Source organism: Oncorhynchus clarkii, chromosome 4 (genome assembly GCF_045791955.1).
Source record: "Oncorhynchus clarkii lewisi isolate Uvic-CL-2024 chromosome 4, UVic_Ocla_1.0, whole genome shotgun sequence".
Lineage (NCBI taxonomy): Eukaryota > Metazoa > Chordata > Actinopteri > Salmoniformes > Salmonidae > Oncorhynchus > Oncorhynchus clarkii.
Genome location: NC_092150.1, coordinates 6,768,817 through 6,786,710, shown reverse-complemented (window position 1 = coordinate 6,786,710; position 17,894 = coordinate 6,768,817). Strand labels below are relative to the sequence as shown.

Sequence of the window (17,894 nt, the reverse complement as noted above, 5' to 3'; positions counted from 1 at the left end):
TGGTCAGTGATAACTGGCCGGTTGTGGTCAGTGGCGGCTGGTTGTGGTCATTGGTAGCTAGTTGTGGTCAGTGGTGGCTAGTTGTGGTCAGTGGAGGCTGGTTGTGGTCAGTGGAGGCTGGTTGTGGTCAGTGGAGGCTGGTGACTGGTTGTGGTCAGTGGTGACTGGTTGTGGTCAGTGGTGGCTGGTTGTGGTCAGTGGTGGCTGGTTGTGGTCAGTGGAGGCTGGTTGTGGTCAGTGGAGGCTGGTTGTGGTCAGTGGTGGCTGGTGGCTGGTTGTGGTTAGTAGTGACCGGTTGTGGTCAGTGGAGGCTGGTTGTGGTCAGTGGAGGCTGGTTGTGGTCAGTGGAGGCTGGTTGTGGTCAGTGGTGGCTGGTTGTGGTCAGTGGAGGCTGGTTGTGGTCAGTGGAGGCTGCTTGTGTCATTCTGGGTATGACCCTCATGGTCAGGCTGTGTTCATGTTCATTCTCAACAGGTTGCTGTGACAGGTTTTTGGATCAGGACAGGTTATATTGGTTGTAGTGGTCAGTAGTGGTTGTGGTCAGTAGTGGCTGTGGTCAGTAGTGGTGGTTGTGGTCAGTAGTGGTGGTTGTGGTCAGTAGTGGTGGTGGTGGTCAGTAGTGGTTGTGGTCAATAGTGGTTGTGGTCAATAGTGGTTGTGGTCAGTAGTGGTGGTGGTCAGTAGTGGTTGTGGTTAGGTTATGGTCATCTGTCTTGGTATGAACCTCATTGCCAGACTGTGTTCATCCTCCACGGGTTGCTGTGACAGGTTGTTTGTCTGCCTGATGCTGCTCAGTGTGTTGCCATGACGAGGACACACCGTGTACCGCGACAACAGCGTCACCAGGACAGCCTTCATCATCATCATGGCAATGTGTTTACCCACACAGGAGCGGGGGCCACAGCCGAACGGCTGGAAGAAACGACTGGGCACCTGATGGAAAAAAGGAGAGGTCAACCATAGCCTGGTACCAGATCGTTTTGTGCTGTCTTGCCAACTCCTACGGTCGTTATAATGTTCGGCATGAATCAATGGAGTTAGCAAGACAACACAAACAGATCTGGAACCAGGTAAACCACATGCTACTTCTGAATAATTTCACAGACCTGTCCATCAATTATGACAACAGTTTGCAATGTAATGCTTTTAAGCAATTAGGACCACCCCAACTCTCACTTACAGTTTTATCAAAGTTTTCCAAGCTGAATTCGTTGGGTTTGGGGAAGAACTCAGTTTTGTGCATGAGCCCTATGTTGAGGATGATGTTGGTTCCCTTGGAAACCTTGGTCCCATCGATGACGTCATCTTCCAGCGCCTTCCTCATGGTGAAGTCTACCACAGGATGGAACCTCATGGACTCATTGATAAAACTCTCCAGCACTCTGAAGTTCTGGAAGTCAACTGTCATTACATCATTCTCTCCTGTGGATAGAAGTGAACATGAGATTGTCAGCATGGTGTGCCTAAAATATATAATTTGTCATCCGTGAGATATTTGTCTCAATTATTAGTCAAGGGTGGTTCAGAGAGTAAGAGTATGGTGCCAGCAAGATTGTGGGTCCCGCAGAGATCATTAACACATACTAAAAATAGATGCACTCACTGTACTGTAAGTTGCTGTCGCTTTGGATAAAATCGTCTGCTATGTGGCATATATTATATATTATTAGAAATTCCACCTAACTGTTGAAACCCCCTTTATTTGAAAGGTGTGAGCATAGTCACCCATGAGAGTGCTGATCTCCTCTACAATCCTCATCTCCACCTCAGGGTTCTGCTTCAGCAGCATGAGCATGAAGAACAGACTGATGGACAGAGTGTCTGGGGCTGCTATCACCATCTCCAACACACACTGTCTCACGTCGTCCGCCGACAGCTCTCCATGGTTCTGGTCAACACACACACACACACATACACCGAGAGAGTATAAGATCGACAGGTTTCTCTTAGTGACACCCTATACAATGATATGATTTCAATTAATCAGCAGAACAGACCTGGGCGAAGATGAGTTCTGAGGTGAAGTCAATATCATTATCCAGTTTTTCAGCTTCACTGATAATTCTTCTTTTGGTTTCGATAAGGCTTTCCATCACGTCCTGTAGCTCCTTGCTAGAGACAAGACATCAAAACACTTGATTAAACTACACACCTTCTACAAAACTACTACACACCTTCATTTACGCAACCCCCCCCTCCGACGAGTGACCATCACCAGTGACCATCACCAGTGACCATCACCAATCACCACATAGAGACTTTAACGTGTGAACTTACGCTGCTTGTTGATGCCTCTTGTACATCCATCCACATTTGAAGAAGATATCAGGCTTGATCAGAACCGTTTGCCAGGTGTCAAAGTAGTGTTGAATCTTCAATAGCAGCTCTTTCTCTGAGTTACATAAAGTACAAGGCACACAGTCAAAGCTTGGCATAATTCAATGTGTTAAGGATGTCCATTTACATTACATTGACAGTAGTGAGTCGTTTAGCAGACTCTTATCCAGAGCTACTTACAGTAGTGAGTAGTTTAACAGACTCTCTTATCCAGAGAGAGTTACAGTAGCAGACTCTTATCCAGAGCTACTTACAGTAGTGAGTAATTTAACAGACTCTTACCCAGAGGTACTTACAGTAGTGAGTCATTTAACATACTCTCTTATCCTGAGCCACTAACAGTTAATGTATTCATCTTAACATAGCCAGGTGGGACAACCACATATCACAGTCATAGTATGTACACTTTTCCTCAATAAAGTAGCTATCAGCAGTCAGAACTAGTAAAGGGGTGGGGGGGATTGATGTGAGAAGGGGGGGGGGGGGTGATATTATTTAAGTTACTCTTTGAAGAGGTAGGGTTTCAGATGTTTCTGGAAGATGGGCAGGGACTCTGCTGTCCTAGCTTCAGGGGGAAGCTGATTCCACCATTGGGGTGCCAGGACAGAGAACAGACATGCATGCAGGCACACCCACACAGACAAACCCCCTCCCCCCGCACACACACACACACCCTGCCACTGACCGTTGAGAGGCACCCTGAGGAACAGTTTGTTAGAAATGTCCACTACGATGCATCTCAGCAGGTTGAGAACATCTACGTGTCCAGAGGGGTCAGTCATCTCCTGCAGACGCTCCAGGTGCCTGTCTGTTGCACTCACACAGATCCCTACTGTCCGCTGCAGACCAGGCCCTGTCAGAGCTGACACACACAACACCAAGGATGGGCTCAATTCCATTTCAATTCAGACAATTCAGGAAGAATTCCATTGAGTGAATTGAAATCACCCTATACAATTAATAAAAATGGGCACCGGACTATTTTACATTAAATAGTACCCGCAAAACACCAGTCTCAACGTCAACAGTGAAGAGGCGACTCCAGGATGCTGGCCTTCTAGGCAGAGTTGCAAAGAAAAAGCCATATCTCAGACTGGCCATTAAAAATAAAAGATTAAGATGGGCAAAAGAACACAGCCACTGGACAGAGTAACTGTCTAGAAGGCCAGCATCCCGGAGTCGCCTCTTCACGGTTGAAGTTGAGGCTGATGTTTTGCGGGTACTTTTTAATGAAGCTGCCAGTTGAGGACTTGTGAGGCGTCTGTTTCTCAAACTAGACACTCTAATGTACTTGTCCTCTAATGTACTTGTCCTCTTGTCCTCACATGTAATAGCCTTCATTTTTCAAAACAAGAAAAGACTGAAGATTTTCAGAAGAAAGTTATTTGTTTTTTGATATTTTGAGCCTGTAATCGAACCCACAAATGCTGATGCTCCAGATACTCAACTAGCCTAAAGAAGGACAGTTTTATTGCTTCTTTAATCAGAACAACAGTTTTCAGCTGTGCTAACGTAATTGTAAAAGGGTTTTCTATTGATAAATCAGCCTTTTAAAATGATAAACTTGGATTAGCTAACACAACGAGCCATTGGACCACAGGAGTGATGGTTGCTGATAATGGGCCTCTGTACTCCTATGTAGATATTCCATTTGAAAAAATCTGCCGTTTCCAGCTACAGTAGTAAATTACAACATTAACAATGTCTACACTGCATTTCTGATCAATTTGATGTTATGTTAATAGACAAAAAATGTGCTTTTCTTTCAAAAACAAGGACATTTCTAAGTGACCACAAACTTTTGAATGGTAGAGTATCGACTAACCTGTACCACCACACATTAACTCGGTACCGGTACACCCTGTATATAGTCTCCACATTGACTCTGTACCGGTACCCCCTGTATATAGCCTCCACATTGACTCTGTACCGGTACACCCTGTATATAGCCTCCACATTGACTCTGTACCAGTACCTCCTGTATATAGCCTCCACATTGACTCTGTACCGGTACACCCTGTATATAGTCTCCACATTGACTCTGTACCGGTACCCCCTGTATATAGCCTCCACATTGACTCTGTACCAGTACCCCCTGTATATAGCCTCCACATTGACTCTGTACCGGTACACCCTGTATATAGTCTCCACATTGACTCTGTACCGGTACCCCCTGTATATAGCCTCCACATTGACTCTGTACCGGTACCCCCTGTATATAGCCTCCACATTGACTCTGTACCGGTACCCCCTGTATATAGCCTCCACATTGACTCTGTACCGGTACCCCCTATATATAGCCTCCACATTGACTCTGTACCGGTACCCCCTGTATATAGCCTCCACATTGACTCTGTACTGGTACCCCCTATATATAGCCTCCACATTGACTCTGTACCGGTACCCCCTGTATATAGCCTCCACATTGACTCTGTACCGGTACCCCCTGTATATAGCCTCCACATTGACTCTGTACCGGTACACCCTGTATATAGCCTCCACATTGACTCTGTACCGGTACCCCCTGTATATAGCCTCCACATTCACTCTGTACTGGTACCCCCTGTATATAGCCTCCACATTGACTCTGTACCGGTACCCCCTGTATATATCCTCCACATTGACTCTGTACCGGTACCCCCTGTATATAGCCTCCACATTGACTCTGTACCGGTACCCCCTGTATATAGCCTCCACATTGACTCTGTACCGGTACCCCCTGTATATAGCCTCCACATTGACTCTGTACCGGTACCCCCTGTATATAGCCTCCACATTGACTCTGTACCGGTACCCCCCTGTATATAGTCTCCACACTGACTCTGTACCGGTACCCCCTGTATATAGCCTCCACACTGACTCTGTACCGGTACCCCCTGTATATAGCCTCCACACTGACTCTGTACTGGTACCCCCTGTATATAGCCTCCACATTGACTCTGTACCAGTACCCCCCTGTATATAGTCTCCACACTGACTCTGTACCGGTACCCCCTGTATATAGCCTCCACACTGACTCTGTACCGGTACCCCCTGTATATAGCCTCCACATTGACTCTGTACTGGTACCCCCTGTATATAGCCTCCACATTAACTCGGTACCGGTACACCCTGTATATAGCCTCCACATTGACTCTGTACTGGTACCCCCTGTATATACCCCCCACATTGACTCTGTACCGGTACCCCCTGTATATAGCCTCCACATTGACTCTGTACCGGTACCTCCTGTATATAGCCTCCACATTGACTCTGTACCAGTACCCCCCTGTATATAGTCTCCACACTGACTCTGTACCGGTACCCCCTGTATATAGCCTCTACATTGACTCTGTACCGGTACCCCCTGTATATAGCCTCCACATTGACTCTGTACTGGTACCCCCTGTATATACCCCCCACATTGACTCTGTACCGGTACCCCCTGTATATAGCCTCCACATTGACTCTGTACCGGTACCTCCTGTATATAGCCTCCACATTGACTCTGTACCAGTACCCCCCTGTATATAGTCTCCACACTGACTCTGTACCGGTACCCCCTGTATATAGCCTCTACATTGACTCTGTACCGGTACCCCCTGTATATAGCCTCCACATTGACTCTGTACCGGTACCCCCTGTATATAGCCTCCACACTGACTCTGTACCGGTACCCCCTGTATATAGCCTCCACACTGACTCTGTACCGGTACCCCCTGTATATAGCCTCCACATTGACTCCATACCGGTACCCCCTGTATATAGCCTCCACATTGACTCCATACCGGTACCCCCTGTATATAGCCTCCACATTGACTCCATACCGGTACCCCCTGTATATAGCCTCCACATTAACTCAGTACCGGTACCCCCTGTATATAGCCTCCACACTGACTCTGTACTGGTACCCCCTGTATATAGCCTCCACATTGACTCTGTACTGGTACCCCCTGTATATAGCCTCCACATTGACTCCATACCGGTACCCCCTGTATATAGCCTCCCACACTGTACGGTACCCCCTGTATATAGCCTCCACATTACCGGTACCCCCTGTATATAGCCTCCACATTGACTCCATACCGGTACCCCCTGTATATAGCCTCCACATTGACTCTGTACCGGTACCCCCTGTATATAGCCTCCACATTGACTCTGTACCGGTACCCCCTGTATATAGCCTCCACATTAACTCAGTACCGGTACCCCCTGTATATAGCCTCCACATTGACTCTGTACTGGTACCCCATGTATATAGCCTCCACATTGACTCTGTACCGGTACCTCCTGTATATAGCCTCCACATTGACTCTGTACCGGTACCCCCTGTATATAGCCTCCACATTGACTCCATACCGGTACCCCCTGTATATAGCCTCCACATTGACTCCATACCGGTACCCCCTGTATATAGCCTCCACATTGACTCCATACCGGTACCCCCTGTATATAGCCTCCACATTAACTCAGTACCGGTACCCCCTGTATATAGCCTCCACACTGACTCTGTACTGGTACCCCCTGTATATAGCCTCCACATTGACTCTGTACTGGTACCCCCTGTATATAGCCTCCACATTGACTCCATACCGGTACCCCCTGTATATAGCCTCCACACTGACTCTGTACCGGTACCCCCTGTATATAGCCTCCACATTGACTCCATACCGGTACCCCCTGTATATAGCCTCCACATTGACTCCATACCGGTACCCCTGTATATAGCCTCCACATTGACTCTGTACCGGTACCCCCTGTATATAGCCTCCACATTAACTCAGTACCGGTACCCCCTGTATATAGCCTCCACATTGACTCTGTACTGGTACCCCTTGTATATAGCCTCCACATTGACTCCATACCGGTACCCCCTGTATATAGCCTCCACATTGACTCTGTACCGGTACCCCCTGTATATAGCCTCCACATTGACTCTGTACCGGTACCCACTGTATATAGCCTCCACATTGACTCTGTACCGGTACCCCCTGTATATAGCCTCCACATTGACTCTGTACCGGTACCCACTGTATATAGCCTCCACATTGACTCTGTACCGGTACCCCCTGTATATAGCCTCCACACATTGACTCTGTACTGGTACCCCCTGTATATAGCCTCCACATTGACTCTGTACCGTAATGCCCTGTATATAGCCTCCACATTGACTCGGTACCAGTACCCCCTGTATATAGCCTCCACATTGACTCTGTACTGGTACCCCCTGTATAGAGCCTCCACATTGACTCTGTACCAGTACCCCCTGTATATAGCCTCCACATTGACTCTGTACCGGTACCCCCCTGTATATAGCCTCCACATTGACTCGGTACCGGTACACCCTGTATATAGCCTCCACATTGACTCTGTACCGTAATACCCTGTATATAGCCTCCACATTGACTCTGTACCGGTACACCCTGTATATAGCCTCCACATTGACTCTGTACCGGTACCCCCTGTATATAGCCTCCACATTGACTCTGTACCGGTACCCCCTGTATATAGCCTCCACATTGACTCTGTACCGGTACCCCCTGTATATAGCCTCCACATTGACTCTGTACCGGTACCCACTGTATATAGCCTCCACATTGACTCTGTACCGTAATACCCTGTATATAGCCTCCACATTGACTCTGTACCGGTACCCCCTGTATAGAGCCTCATTATTGTTATTTTATTATGTTACTTTGTATTATTTTTTACTTTCGTTTATTTAGTAAATATTTTCTTAACTCTTTCTTGAACTGCATTGTTGGTTAAGGGCTTGTAAGTGAGTATTTCACGGTAAGGTCTGTTGTATTCAGCGCATATGACAAATACAATATGATTTCATTTTAAATGGAATTGATCCCAACCCTGTATCAGACCAGAACATAAATTAATTTGACATCTAGTAAGAGTGAGTAAAATGTTAGTGAGTTAGATAATCATGTAATAAATAAACTTCATGTCTCTGTCGTATACCTTTCGCAAAATATGTCCTCATTTTTTTCCAGAGTGGGATGTCACTGTTGAAGATGATACCTCTCCCGTCCATCCCGATACACTGCAGTCCTCGTTTACTGGCGAACCGGGCTGTGTAGTGGGCACTCTTCAGGACATGGTAGACAGCAGAGGACCTGCAGCGAGAGTGAGAGACCAAGAGTGTCATAAATAGAGAGTCTCAAACGAGTAGTGCTGATCTTGGATCCGTTTTGACTTTTTCAATGATAATGAACGGAGGTAGAGGATCTTAGATCTACTCTGAGACGCTTGATGAATATCACCCCCTACCCCCACCGAACTGAATGAGTGGAGTATTTTCCAATTCCATTTCAACAGAACTTACTTGCTAAGAATGAGAGTCTCTTCTCCGTTGATCCAGACCCGAACCATACTCCCATATCTCTTGTTGTAGTAGTTACAGGCTGTTCCTATCCCGCTCCAGATGAACCGAGAGTAGGACAGGATTGGACCCAGACCAGCCCAGAAGAAAGGACCTGCCATAGAGGCACGTACAGTAGAGACGCAGGTTAGGACAGGATTGGACCCAGACCAGCCCAGAAGAAAGGACCTGCCATAGAGGCACGTACAGTAGAGACGCAGGTTAGTACAGGATTGCTACTTGCCACCGTTTTACAGTAATAACTGTTATATTAGATGAATAGCCAAGGTCTTTCTAGTGAACTATTGGCTGTCAACTTTTATATGAGATATTAGAGATACAATTCCAAAATGTATTAAACCCCCCCCCGTAGACACATTCACACATCATTCATACATCATTGGTCTTACCTGGTATGTGTGAGGTGTTAGTGAGGCACCAGGCCGTGATGAGCAGGAGACAGAGCAGCAGCAGCAGGACTCCAGACACGCTAGTGTCATCCACTATACTGGTAGCCATTACAGTGAGGAGGTCTGGAGGCTGCTGTGTTATGATGACAGCTGGAGCACTCTGCTATTTATTATTCTCCTTCCAAGTTTTCCGAGTTTATATCACCCTGAATTTCCAGAACCAAATTACACCCAATGTAGTGGACACTTTTTAAAAATATTTTTTTTACCAGAACCCTATAGGTCCTGGTTAAAAGTAGTGAACTAAATAGGGAATAGGGTGCTATAGGTCCTGGTTAAAAGTAGTGCACTAAATAGGGAATAGGGTGCTATAGGTCCTGGTTAAAAGTAGTGCACTAAATAGGGAATAGGGTGCTATAGGTCCTGGTTAAAAGTAGTGCACTAAATAGGGAATAGGGTGCTATAGGTCCTGGTTAAAAGTAGTGAACTAAATAGGGAATAGGGTGCTATAGGTCCTGGTTAAAAGTAGTGCACTAAATAGGGAATAGGGTGCTATAGGTCCTGGTTAAAAGTAGTGCACTAAATAGGGAATAGGGTGCTTGCTATAGGTCCTGGTTAAAAGTAGTGCACTAAATAGTAGTGCACTAAAACGTAGACACTGCGAATCAAATTGTGAAAACAAAAGCCTTAAACTCCGTGACAACCCTTGCTCTCTTTTCATCCCCTTTTAAATATTTCTCCTGTCCTTGTCCTATGGGGTTGGTACAACAGGTGAACACGGTAACCATAACACAACCAACAAAAGCTTTTTAAGTTGACCAGTTGTACTATTTGCTATGTACAGTTCCAGATGTCTTACCAAGGCTAGAGTTTAGTAAATTAGACATCAAAGATGTTAGAACCTTCTGAAACCAGAGGGGAAGGCTGAATCAGAATGTACTAATGCTGTTGTTTCTTTATCTATCGGAGAAACTGGGTCATCTTTGTTCTCGTCATCGTCCCCTCTAGAAGACACGGTTTGTTTGCTGTAACATTGTTTAATACAGAATTCTTTTTTTTTATGTTTAAAATTGTACAAATTTCAATGATATTCTGTTATAGGCCTCTTTTCAAGAATATCCCTCTTGACACTTCTTGTTCCTCAGAGAGAAAACAATTCCCTCTAGTTAATTAGAACATACAGACAAAAAGTTCCCCCTTATATATAGAATTGTCATTATGTAGGAAAAGGATAATACCCACCGTTCTCATCCTGGACTGCCCCAGAGTAGTCTGCCGCTAGCCTGGCTACAGTTTGTGTCCGTCTCCTGTGTAGCCACTGCTGTGCCCCTTGTTTCTGCTCCTGGTTGGTTTTAAAGATGATCAGTATTCTTTTATCTGATAAATCACAGGCATCCAAGCTGTTGAATATCAACTTACCGGTTGCTTGGTTACACTACCAATTTAGGCCCTCAAGTGCCCGTTAAATGCATGAACCTCTCACCAAAAAGACTGCCAAAGCAAAACAATAGAGCTATAGTGAAGGGCCTTGGCTACCTTTTAACTGGAAAAGTTGAACACAAAAAAAAATACTTCATTTTGGAGATTATAGAGTAGACCTGGTCTCTCAAGTATGACCGTAGGTCTTTCATTTTGATTGAAACAGGCTCACTTAACCAATCAAAAAGAAAGCGAACCACCGTATAATTCATCATCTGAAGAAAGAAATAAATTAAACAGGTCAGACTGACCCAGCTAATTTGAGGATAAGAATAGGGCTTTTATCTAGCAAATTTACAACAGAAGAAATGTTAATACATTTGCCCCTGTCTGTCAATAAGTTGGAGAAGGGAAAGACCTAGTCAGTTATACAACTGAATGCGTCTTGAACCCAAACCTTGTGGGTCAGAAAGGTGCAGGGGGTGTCTTTCAGCACCCAGAGAACATTGGGTTAACTACAGAACTACAGATTTTTTACCTTGTCAGCTCCGGGATTTGATCCAGCAACCTTTCAGTTACAGGCCCCAATGCTCTAACCACTAGGCTACCTGCCGCCCTTAGATGTTGATAGTTACTCAGCGGTGATATACAAGCTATATACAGCAGGGCACAGAGACAGTCAATTGAAAGTAAAACACAGTTAAACAGAGAGCGAGAGAGACAGAGAAATCCATGTAGTCTAACCTGCAGGGTCATTCCAGTTCACTCCCTCTGAATGCCTGATTATGTCACTGATTAAGACATGGTCTTAATGATGCTGGAGGCTTTTGTGTCATGGCCAGACATGGCACAATGGTGGAGAGGGAGAAGGTATTTGGCATCTTCCTGGTTGCCATAGAGACTAGGCATCAACTTAGAGAGGGCTTCTTGAGAGAATACACTTAAGAATGTTCCTATAGTTCTTGGCCCGTATTCACAAAGCTTCTCAAAGGTAGGAGTGCTGATATAATCGTATTTAATATAATCTGAGGCTAAACTGATCATATCACATATCATATTTTGTGATATAACAAAATAGAACTTCTACAATCCATAACCAAATTGCTTCAGAAGATAGTCATTTTTTTCACAACTTGTTTCTATTACTTTCTAGCATGTCAAGCTAACTTACAGAGTAGCTATAGCTAACTAGCCAGCTAGCTTTCTAGCCGTTCACCTTACATTGTTTAGCTTAGTAGCTAGCTGGTTGATGTTTTCCTTTGGTTACCAGAGCAGATGAAATCATCATTCACCTCCACAATTGCTGTTTACATTGATATCCCTGCTGAATGAAGGAGTTATAGGACCTCATTGGCACCCTTAACTTCTTCACTTAATTTAAGAGGGAAAATTCACATCTAAATGCTTTGTGCAACTGACTTAGAGTTAAGGAAACTTTAAGGGAAAAGATAAGAGGAAAATGAACTTACGATGTTTTATGCAACCTGGGCCATGATCCCGTATTGATGTCACTTTTTAAATCCACTTCAATCCGTGTTGATGAAGGGGAGGAGACATGTTAAAGAAGGATTTTTAAGCCTTGAGAAAGTTGAGACATGGATTGTGGTGGGGGGGGGGGGGGGGGGGGGGGGGGGGGGGCATTCAGAGTGTGAATGGACAAGACAAAAGATTTAAGTGCTTTTGAACGAGGTATGGTAGTAGGTGCCAGGTGCACTGTTTTTTCACGGTCAACAGTTTCCTGTGTGTATCAAGAATGGTCCACCATCCAAAGGACATCCAAACAACTTGACACAACTGTGGGAAGCATTGGAGTCAACATGGGACAGTATTCCTGTGGAACGCTTTCGACAACAGAGTCCATGCCCTGACAAATTGAGGCTGTTCAGAGGGCAAAAAAGTGGGTGGGTGCAACTCAATATTAGGAAGGTGTTCCTAATGTTTTGTACATTCAGTGTAGCATACTAGACAACACAAATCATCTAAAAACACTGAGAAGGTGTTCCTAATGTTTTGTACATTCAGTGTAGCATACTAGACAACACAAATCATCTAAAAACACTGAGAAGGTGTTCAAATACAGCAAACACGTGTTCCAACCATTACTATGAGCCGTCCTTCCATCACCAGCCTCCACTGATATATATCACACCTCCAGGCTGTGTAAAGGCTATTTGACCAAGAAGGAGAGTGATGGAGTGCTGCATCAGATGACCTGGCCTCCACAATCACCCAATCTAAACCCAATTTAGATGGTTTGGGATAAGTTGGATCACAGAGTGAAGGAAAAGCCGCCAACAAGTGCTCAGCATATGTGGGAACTCCTTCAAGACTGTTGGAAAAGCATTCCAGGTAAAGCTGGTTGAGAGAATGCAATGAGTGTGCAAAGCTGTCATCAAGGCAAAGGGTGGCTACTTTGAAGAATCTAAAATCTAAAATATATTCTGACACTTTTTTGGGGTTACTCCATGATTACATGTGTGTTATTTCACAGTTTTGATGTCTTCACTATTATTATACGGTGTAGAACATAGTAAAAATTAAGAAAACCCCTTGAATGAGTAGGTCTGTCCAAACTTTTGACTGATACTGTATATACAGTATCTTCGGAAAGTATTCAGACCCCTTTGAGTTTTTCACATTTTGTTAGGTTACAGCCTTTTCTAAAATTGATTAAATAGTTTTCTTTCCTCATCAATCTACACACAATACCCCATAATGACAAAGCAAAAACAGAATTTTTGACATTTTTGCTGATTTATTACCAAATAACCCTGGAAATATTACATTTACATAAGTATTCAGACCCTTTACTCAGTACTTTGTTGAAGCACATTTAGCAGCGATTACAGCCTCCAGTCTTCTTGGGCATGACGCTAGAAGCTTGGCACACCTGTATTTGGGGAGTTTCCCCCGTTCTTCTCTGCAAATCCTCTCAAGCTCTGTCAGGCTGGATGGGGAGAGATGCTGCACAGCTATTTTCAGGTCTCACCAGAGATTATTGATCGGGTTCAAGTCCTGGCTGGGCCACTCATGGACATTCAGAGACTTGTCCCGAAGCCACTCCTGCGTTGTCTTGGCTGTGTGCTTAGAGTCGTTGTCCCATTGGAAGGTGAACCTTCACACCAGTTTGAGGTCCTGATCGCTCTGGAGCAGGTTTTCATAAAATATCTCTCTGTACTTTGCTCAATCTTGGTTTCATCAGACCAGAGAATCTTGTTTCTCATGGTCTGAAACTCCAAGAGCGCTGTCATGTGCCTTTTACTGAGGATTGGCTTTCAATTTGATGTTATGGGGTATTGTGTGTAGATTGATGAGATTTATTTTTATTTCATCCATTTTCAAATAAGGCTGTAGCGTAACAAAATGTGGGAAAAGGCAAGGGGTCAGAATACTTCCTGAATGCACTGTATATATTATATATATATATATATATATAATGGTGTGTATGGACAGTATATGAATAGGAAAGGTGTGTACAGTACAGAAGTAGTATTTATATAGGATGAGCCTTGACTAGAATACAGTACATATGAAGTGGGTAAACCAGTACAGTGGGGCAAAAAAGTTCTCCCGCTTAAAAAGATGAGAGAGGCCTGTAATTTTCATCTTAGGTACACTTCAACTATGACAGACAAATTGAGAAAGAAAAATCCAGAAAATCACATTGTAGGATTTTTTATTAATTTATTTGCAAATTATGGTGGAAAATAAGTATTTGGTCAATAACAAAAGTTTATTTCAATACTTTGTTATATACCCTTTGTTGGCAATGACAGAGGTCAAACGTTTTCTGTAAGTCTTCACAAGGTTTTCACACACTGTTACTGGTATTTTGGCCCATTCCTCCATGCAGATCTCCTCTAGAGCAGTGATGTTTTGGGGCTGTTGCTGGGCAACACGGACTTTCAACTCCCTCCAAAGATTTTCTATGGGGTTGAGATCTGGAGACTGGCTAGGCCACTCCAGGCCCTTGAAATGCTTATTACGAAGCCACTCCTTCGTTGCCCAGGCAGTGTGTTTGGGATCATTGTCATGCTGAAAGACCCAGCCAAGTTTCATCTTCAATGCCCTTGCTGATGGAAGGAGGTTTTCACTCAAAATCTCACGATACATGGCCCCATTCATTCTTTCCTTTACACGGATCAGTTGTCCTGGTCCCTTTGCAGAAAAACAGCCCCAATGCATGATGTTTCCACCCCATGCTTCACAGTAGGAATGGTGTTCTTTGGATGCAACTCAGCATTCTTTGTCCTCCAAACACAAAGAGTTGAGTTTTTACCAAAAAGTTATATTTTGGTTTCATCTGATCATATGACATTATCCCAATCTTCTTCTGGATCATCCAAATGCTCTCTAGCAAACTTCAGACGGGCCTGGACCTGTACTGGCTTAAGCAGGGGGACACGTCTGGCACTGCAGGATTTGAGTCCCTGGCGGCGTAGTGTGTTACTGATGGTAGGCTTTGTTACTTTGGTCCCAGCTCTCTGCAGGTCATTCACTAGGTCCCCCCGTGTGGTTCTGGGATTTTTGCTCACCGTTCTTGTGATCATTTTGACCCCACGGGGTGAGATCTTGCGTGGAGCCCCAGATCGAGGGAGATTATCAGTGGTCTTGTATGTCTTCCATTTCCTAATAATTGCTCCCACAGTTGATTTCTTCAAACCAAGCTGCTTACCTATTGCAGATTCAGTCTTCCCAGCCTGGTGCAGGTCTACAATTCTGTTTCTGGTGTCCTTTGACAGCTCTTTGGTCTTGGCCATAGTGGAGTTTGGAGTGTGACTGTTTGAGGTTGTGGACAGGTGTCTTTTATACTGATAACAAGTTCAAACAGGTGCCATTAATACAGGTAACGAGTGGAGGACAGAAGAGCCTCTTAAAGAATAACTTACAGGTCTGTGAGAGTCAGAAATCTTGATGGTTTGTAGGTGACCAAATACTTATTTTCCACCATAATTTGCAAATAAATTCATTAAAAATCCTACAATGTGATTTTCTGGATTTTTTTTCTCATTTTGTCTGTCATAGTTGAAGTGCACCTATGATGAAAATTACAGGCCTCTCTCATCTTTTTTAAGTGGGAGAACTTGCACAATTGGTGGCTGACTAAATACTTTTTTGCCCCACTGTATATATATATATAATGGTGTGTATGGACAGTATATGAATAGAAAGGTGTGTACAGTACAGAAGTAGTATTTATATAGGATGAGCCTTGACTAGAATACAGTACATATGAAGTGGGTAAACCAGTATGTAAACATTATTAAAGTGACTAGTGTTCAATGACTCTATGCAAATAGGTCAGCAGTCTCTAAGGTTCAGGGTAGAGTACCGTGTGGTAGCCGTCTAGTAACAGTGACTAAGGTTCAGGGTAGAGTACCGTGTGGTAGCCGTCTAGTAACAGTGACTAAGGTTCAGGGTAGAGTACCGTGTGGTAGCCGTCTAGTAACAGTGACTAAGGTTCAGGGCAGGGTACTGGGTGATAGCCGTCTAGTAACAGTGACTAAGGTTCAGGGTAGAGTACCGTGTGGTAGCCGTCTAGTAACAGTGACTAAGGTTCAGGGTAGAGTACCGTGTGGTAGCCGTCTAGTAACAGTGACTAAGGTTCAGGGCAGGGTACTGGGTGATAGCAGGCTAGTAACAGTGACTAAGATTCAGGGTAGAGTACCGTGCGGTAGCCGTCTAGTAACAGTGACTAAGGTTCAGGGCAGGGTACTGGGTGATAGCAGGCTAGTAACAGTGACTAAGGTTCAGGGTAGAGTACCGTGTGGTAGCCGTCTAGTAACAGTGACTAAGGTTCAGGGTAGAGTACCGTGTGGTAGCCGTCTAGTAACAGTGACTAAGGTTCAGGGTAGAGTACCGTGTGGTAGCCGTCTAGTAACAGTGACTAAGGTTCAGGGCAGGGTACTTGGTGATAGCAGACTAGTAACAGTAACTAAGGCTCAGGGCAGGGTACTGGGTGGTAGCTGGTCAGTAACAGTGACTAAGGTTCAGGGCAGGGCACTGGGTGATAGCAGACTAGTAACAGTGACTAAGGTTCAGGGCAGGGTACTGGGTGATAGCAGGCTAGTAACAGTGACTAAGGTTCAGGGTAGAGTACCGTGTGGTAGCCGTCTAGTAACAGTGACTAAGGTTCAGGGCAGGGTACTGGGTGATAGCAGGCTAGTAACAGTGACTAAGGTTCAGGGTAGAGTACCGTGTGGTAGCCGTCTAGTAACAGTGACTAAGGTTCAGGGTAGAGTACCGTGTGGTAGCCGTCTAGTAACAGTGACTAAGGTTCAGGGTAGAGTACCGTGTGGTAGCCGTCTAGTAACAGTGACTAAGGTTCAGGGCAGGGTACTTGGTGATAGCAGACTAGTAACAGTAACTAAGGCTCAGGGCAGGGTACTGGGTGGTAGCTGGTCAGTAACAGTGACTAAGGTTCAGGGCAGGGCACTGGGTGATAGCAGACTAGTAACAGTGACTAAGGTTCATGGCAGGGCACTGGGTGATAGCAGGCTAGTAACAGCCCAGGAGATATGTTGATAGAATTTTGGGAGCGTTTTCCTCAGATGTCCTTTATTAAAGTCCCCAGCTACAATAAATAATCTGCCTCAGGATATGCGATTTCCAGTTTCCACATAGTCCAGTGTTGTTCATTGAGAGCCATCGCTGTGTCGACTTGGGGGAGGGGGGGGGGGTCATGGATTGAGGATAGGATTTTCTCATGTGTGTAGATCATCTATGTCCAACTGTGAATGCAAATGAAAAGGATAGGAGATCAGGAAATTTCAAACTAATTACCGAACTTCCAGTTATTATAGAGTTGTCCAGCCTATATAAATGTCCGGAGAGTAATGCCAATGCCAAGAGTAATCTCAATCCAAATTGCACTATAGGAAGTAGGGTTCCATTCACAGCCGGAGCGTTTTTCTAGACGGTATGTCATGGGGAAACTATGTGCAGTGGTGCTCAATGACACCCTACTTCATAAATAGTGCACTACTTTTGATCAGGGTCCATAGGGCTCTGGTCAAAAGTAGTGCCCTATATAGGGAGTAGGGTGTCATTTGGGACTCCTTCAGTGGCTTGGTTCTCTCTGCCATACTCATATCCTATCCCTTGGGCCTTGGCTCAACTACAGAGGGACCTACTTGGCTGAAGAAATGTAAAGTGACTCAGGAAATTAAAGTCAAACCACTAATTGGGTTTAGATTCAAAGCTCCATGAAAGAAAGACAAAATGTCCTTACGTTGATTACTTTTTGCAAATCTAATCAGTTTTCCACATTGATTCAACGTCATCACAGATTTTTGGAGGTTGAAATGACGTGGAAACAACATTGATTCAACGTCATCACATAGATTTTTGGGGGTTGAAATGACGTGGAAACAACA

At 44.7% G+C, this 17,894-nt stretch overlaps 1 protein-coding gene across 1 annotated transcript; it reads right to left on the bottom strand.

Annotated features, from left to right (window-relative positions):
* Positions 1 to 392: 392 nt before the first annotated feature.
* LOC139406345 (cytochrome P450, family 19, subfamily A, polypeptide 1b) lies at positions 393 to 10,419 on the bottom strand. The gene is made up of 10 exons (XM_071148854.1): positions 10,342 to 10,419; positions 9,100 to 9,249; positions 8,654 to 8,804; positions 8,290 to 8,444; positions 3,023 to 3,199; positions 2,278 to 2,392; positions 1,998 to 2,112; positions 1,726 to 1,888; positions 1,181 to 1,422; positions 393 to 933 (listed from the first exon to the last, which is right to left on the bottom strand). Exons 2-10 carry the CDS (start codon positions 9,206 to 9,208, stop codon positions 694 to 696), a joined length of 1,467 nt encoding a protein of 488 aa, XP_071004955.1. The 5' UTR covers positions 9,209 to 9,249; positions 10,342 to 10,419; the 3' UTR covers positions 393 to 693.
* Positions 10,420 to 17,894: the final 7,475 nt, after the last annotated feature.

What these genes read in the sequence shown, in the direction of transcription:
- LOC139406345 (XM_071148854.1), bottom strand. Translation starts at nt 9,208, where the DNA reads ATGGCTACCAGTATAGTGGATGACACTAGCGTGTCTGGAGTCCTGCTG. An exon ending in CAGAACTCATCTTCGCCCAG is followed by an intron (nt 1,889 to 1,997) that starts GTCTGTTCTGCT and finishes TGTGTTGACCAG; the next exon opens with AACCATGGAGAGCTGTCGGC. An exon ending in GGAGATCAGCACTCTCATGG is followed by an intron (nt 1,423 to 1,725) that starts GTGACTATGCTC and finishes TTCTATCCACAG; the next exon opens with GAGAGAATGATGTAATGACA.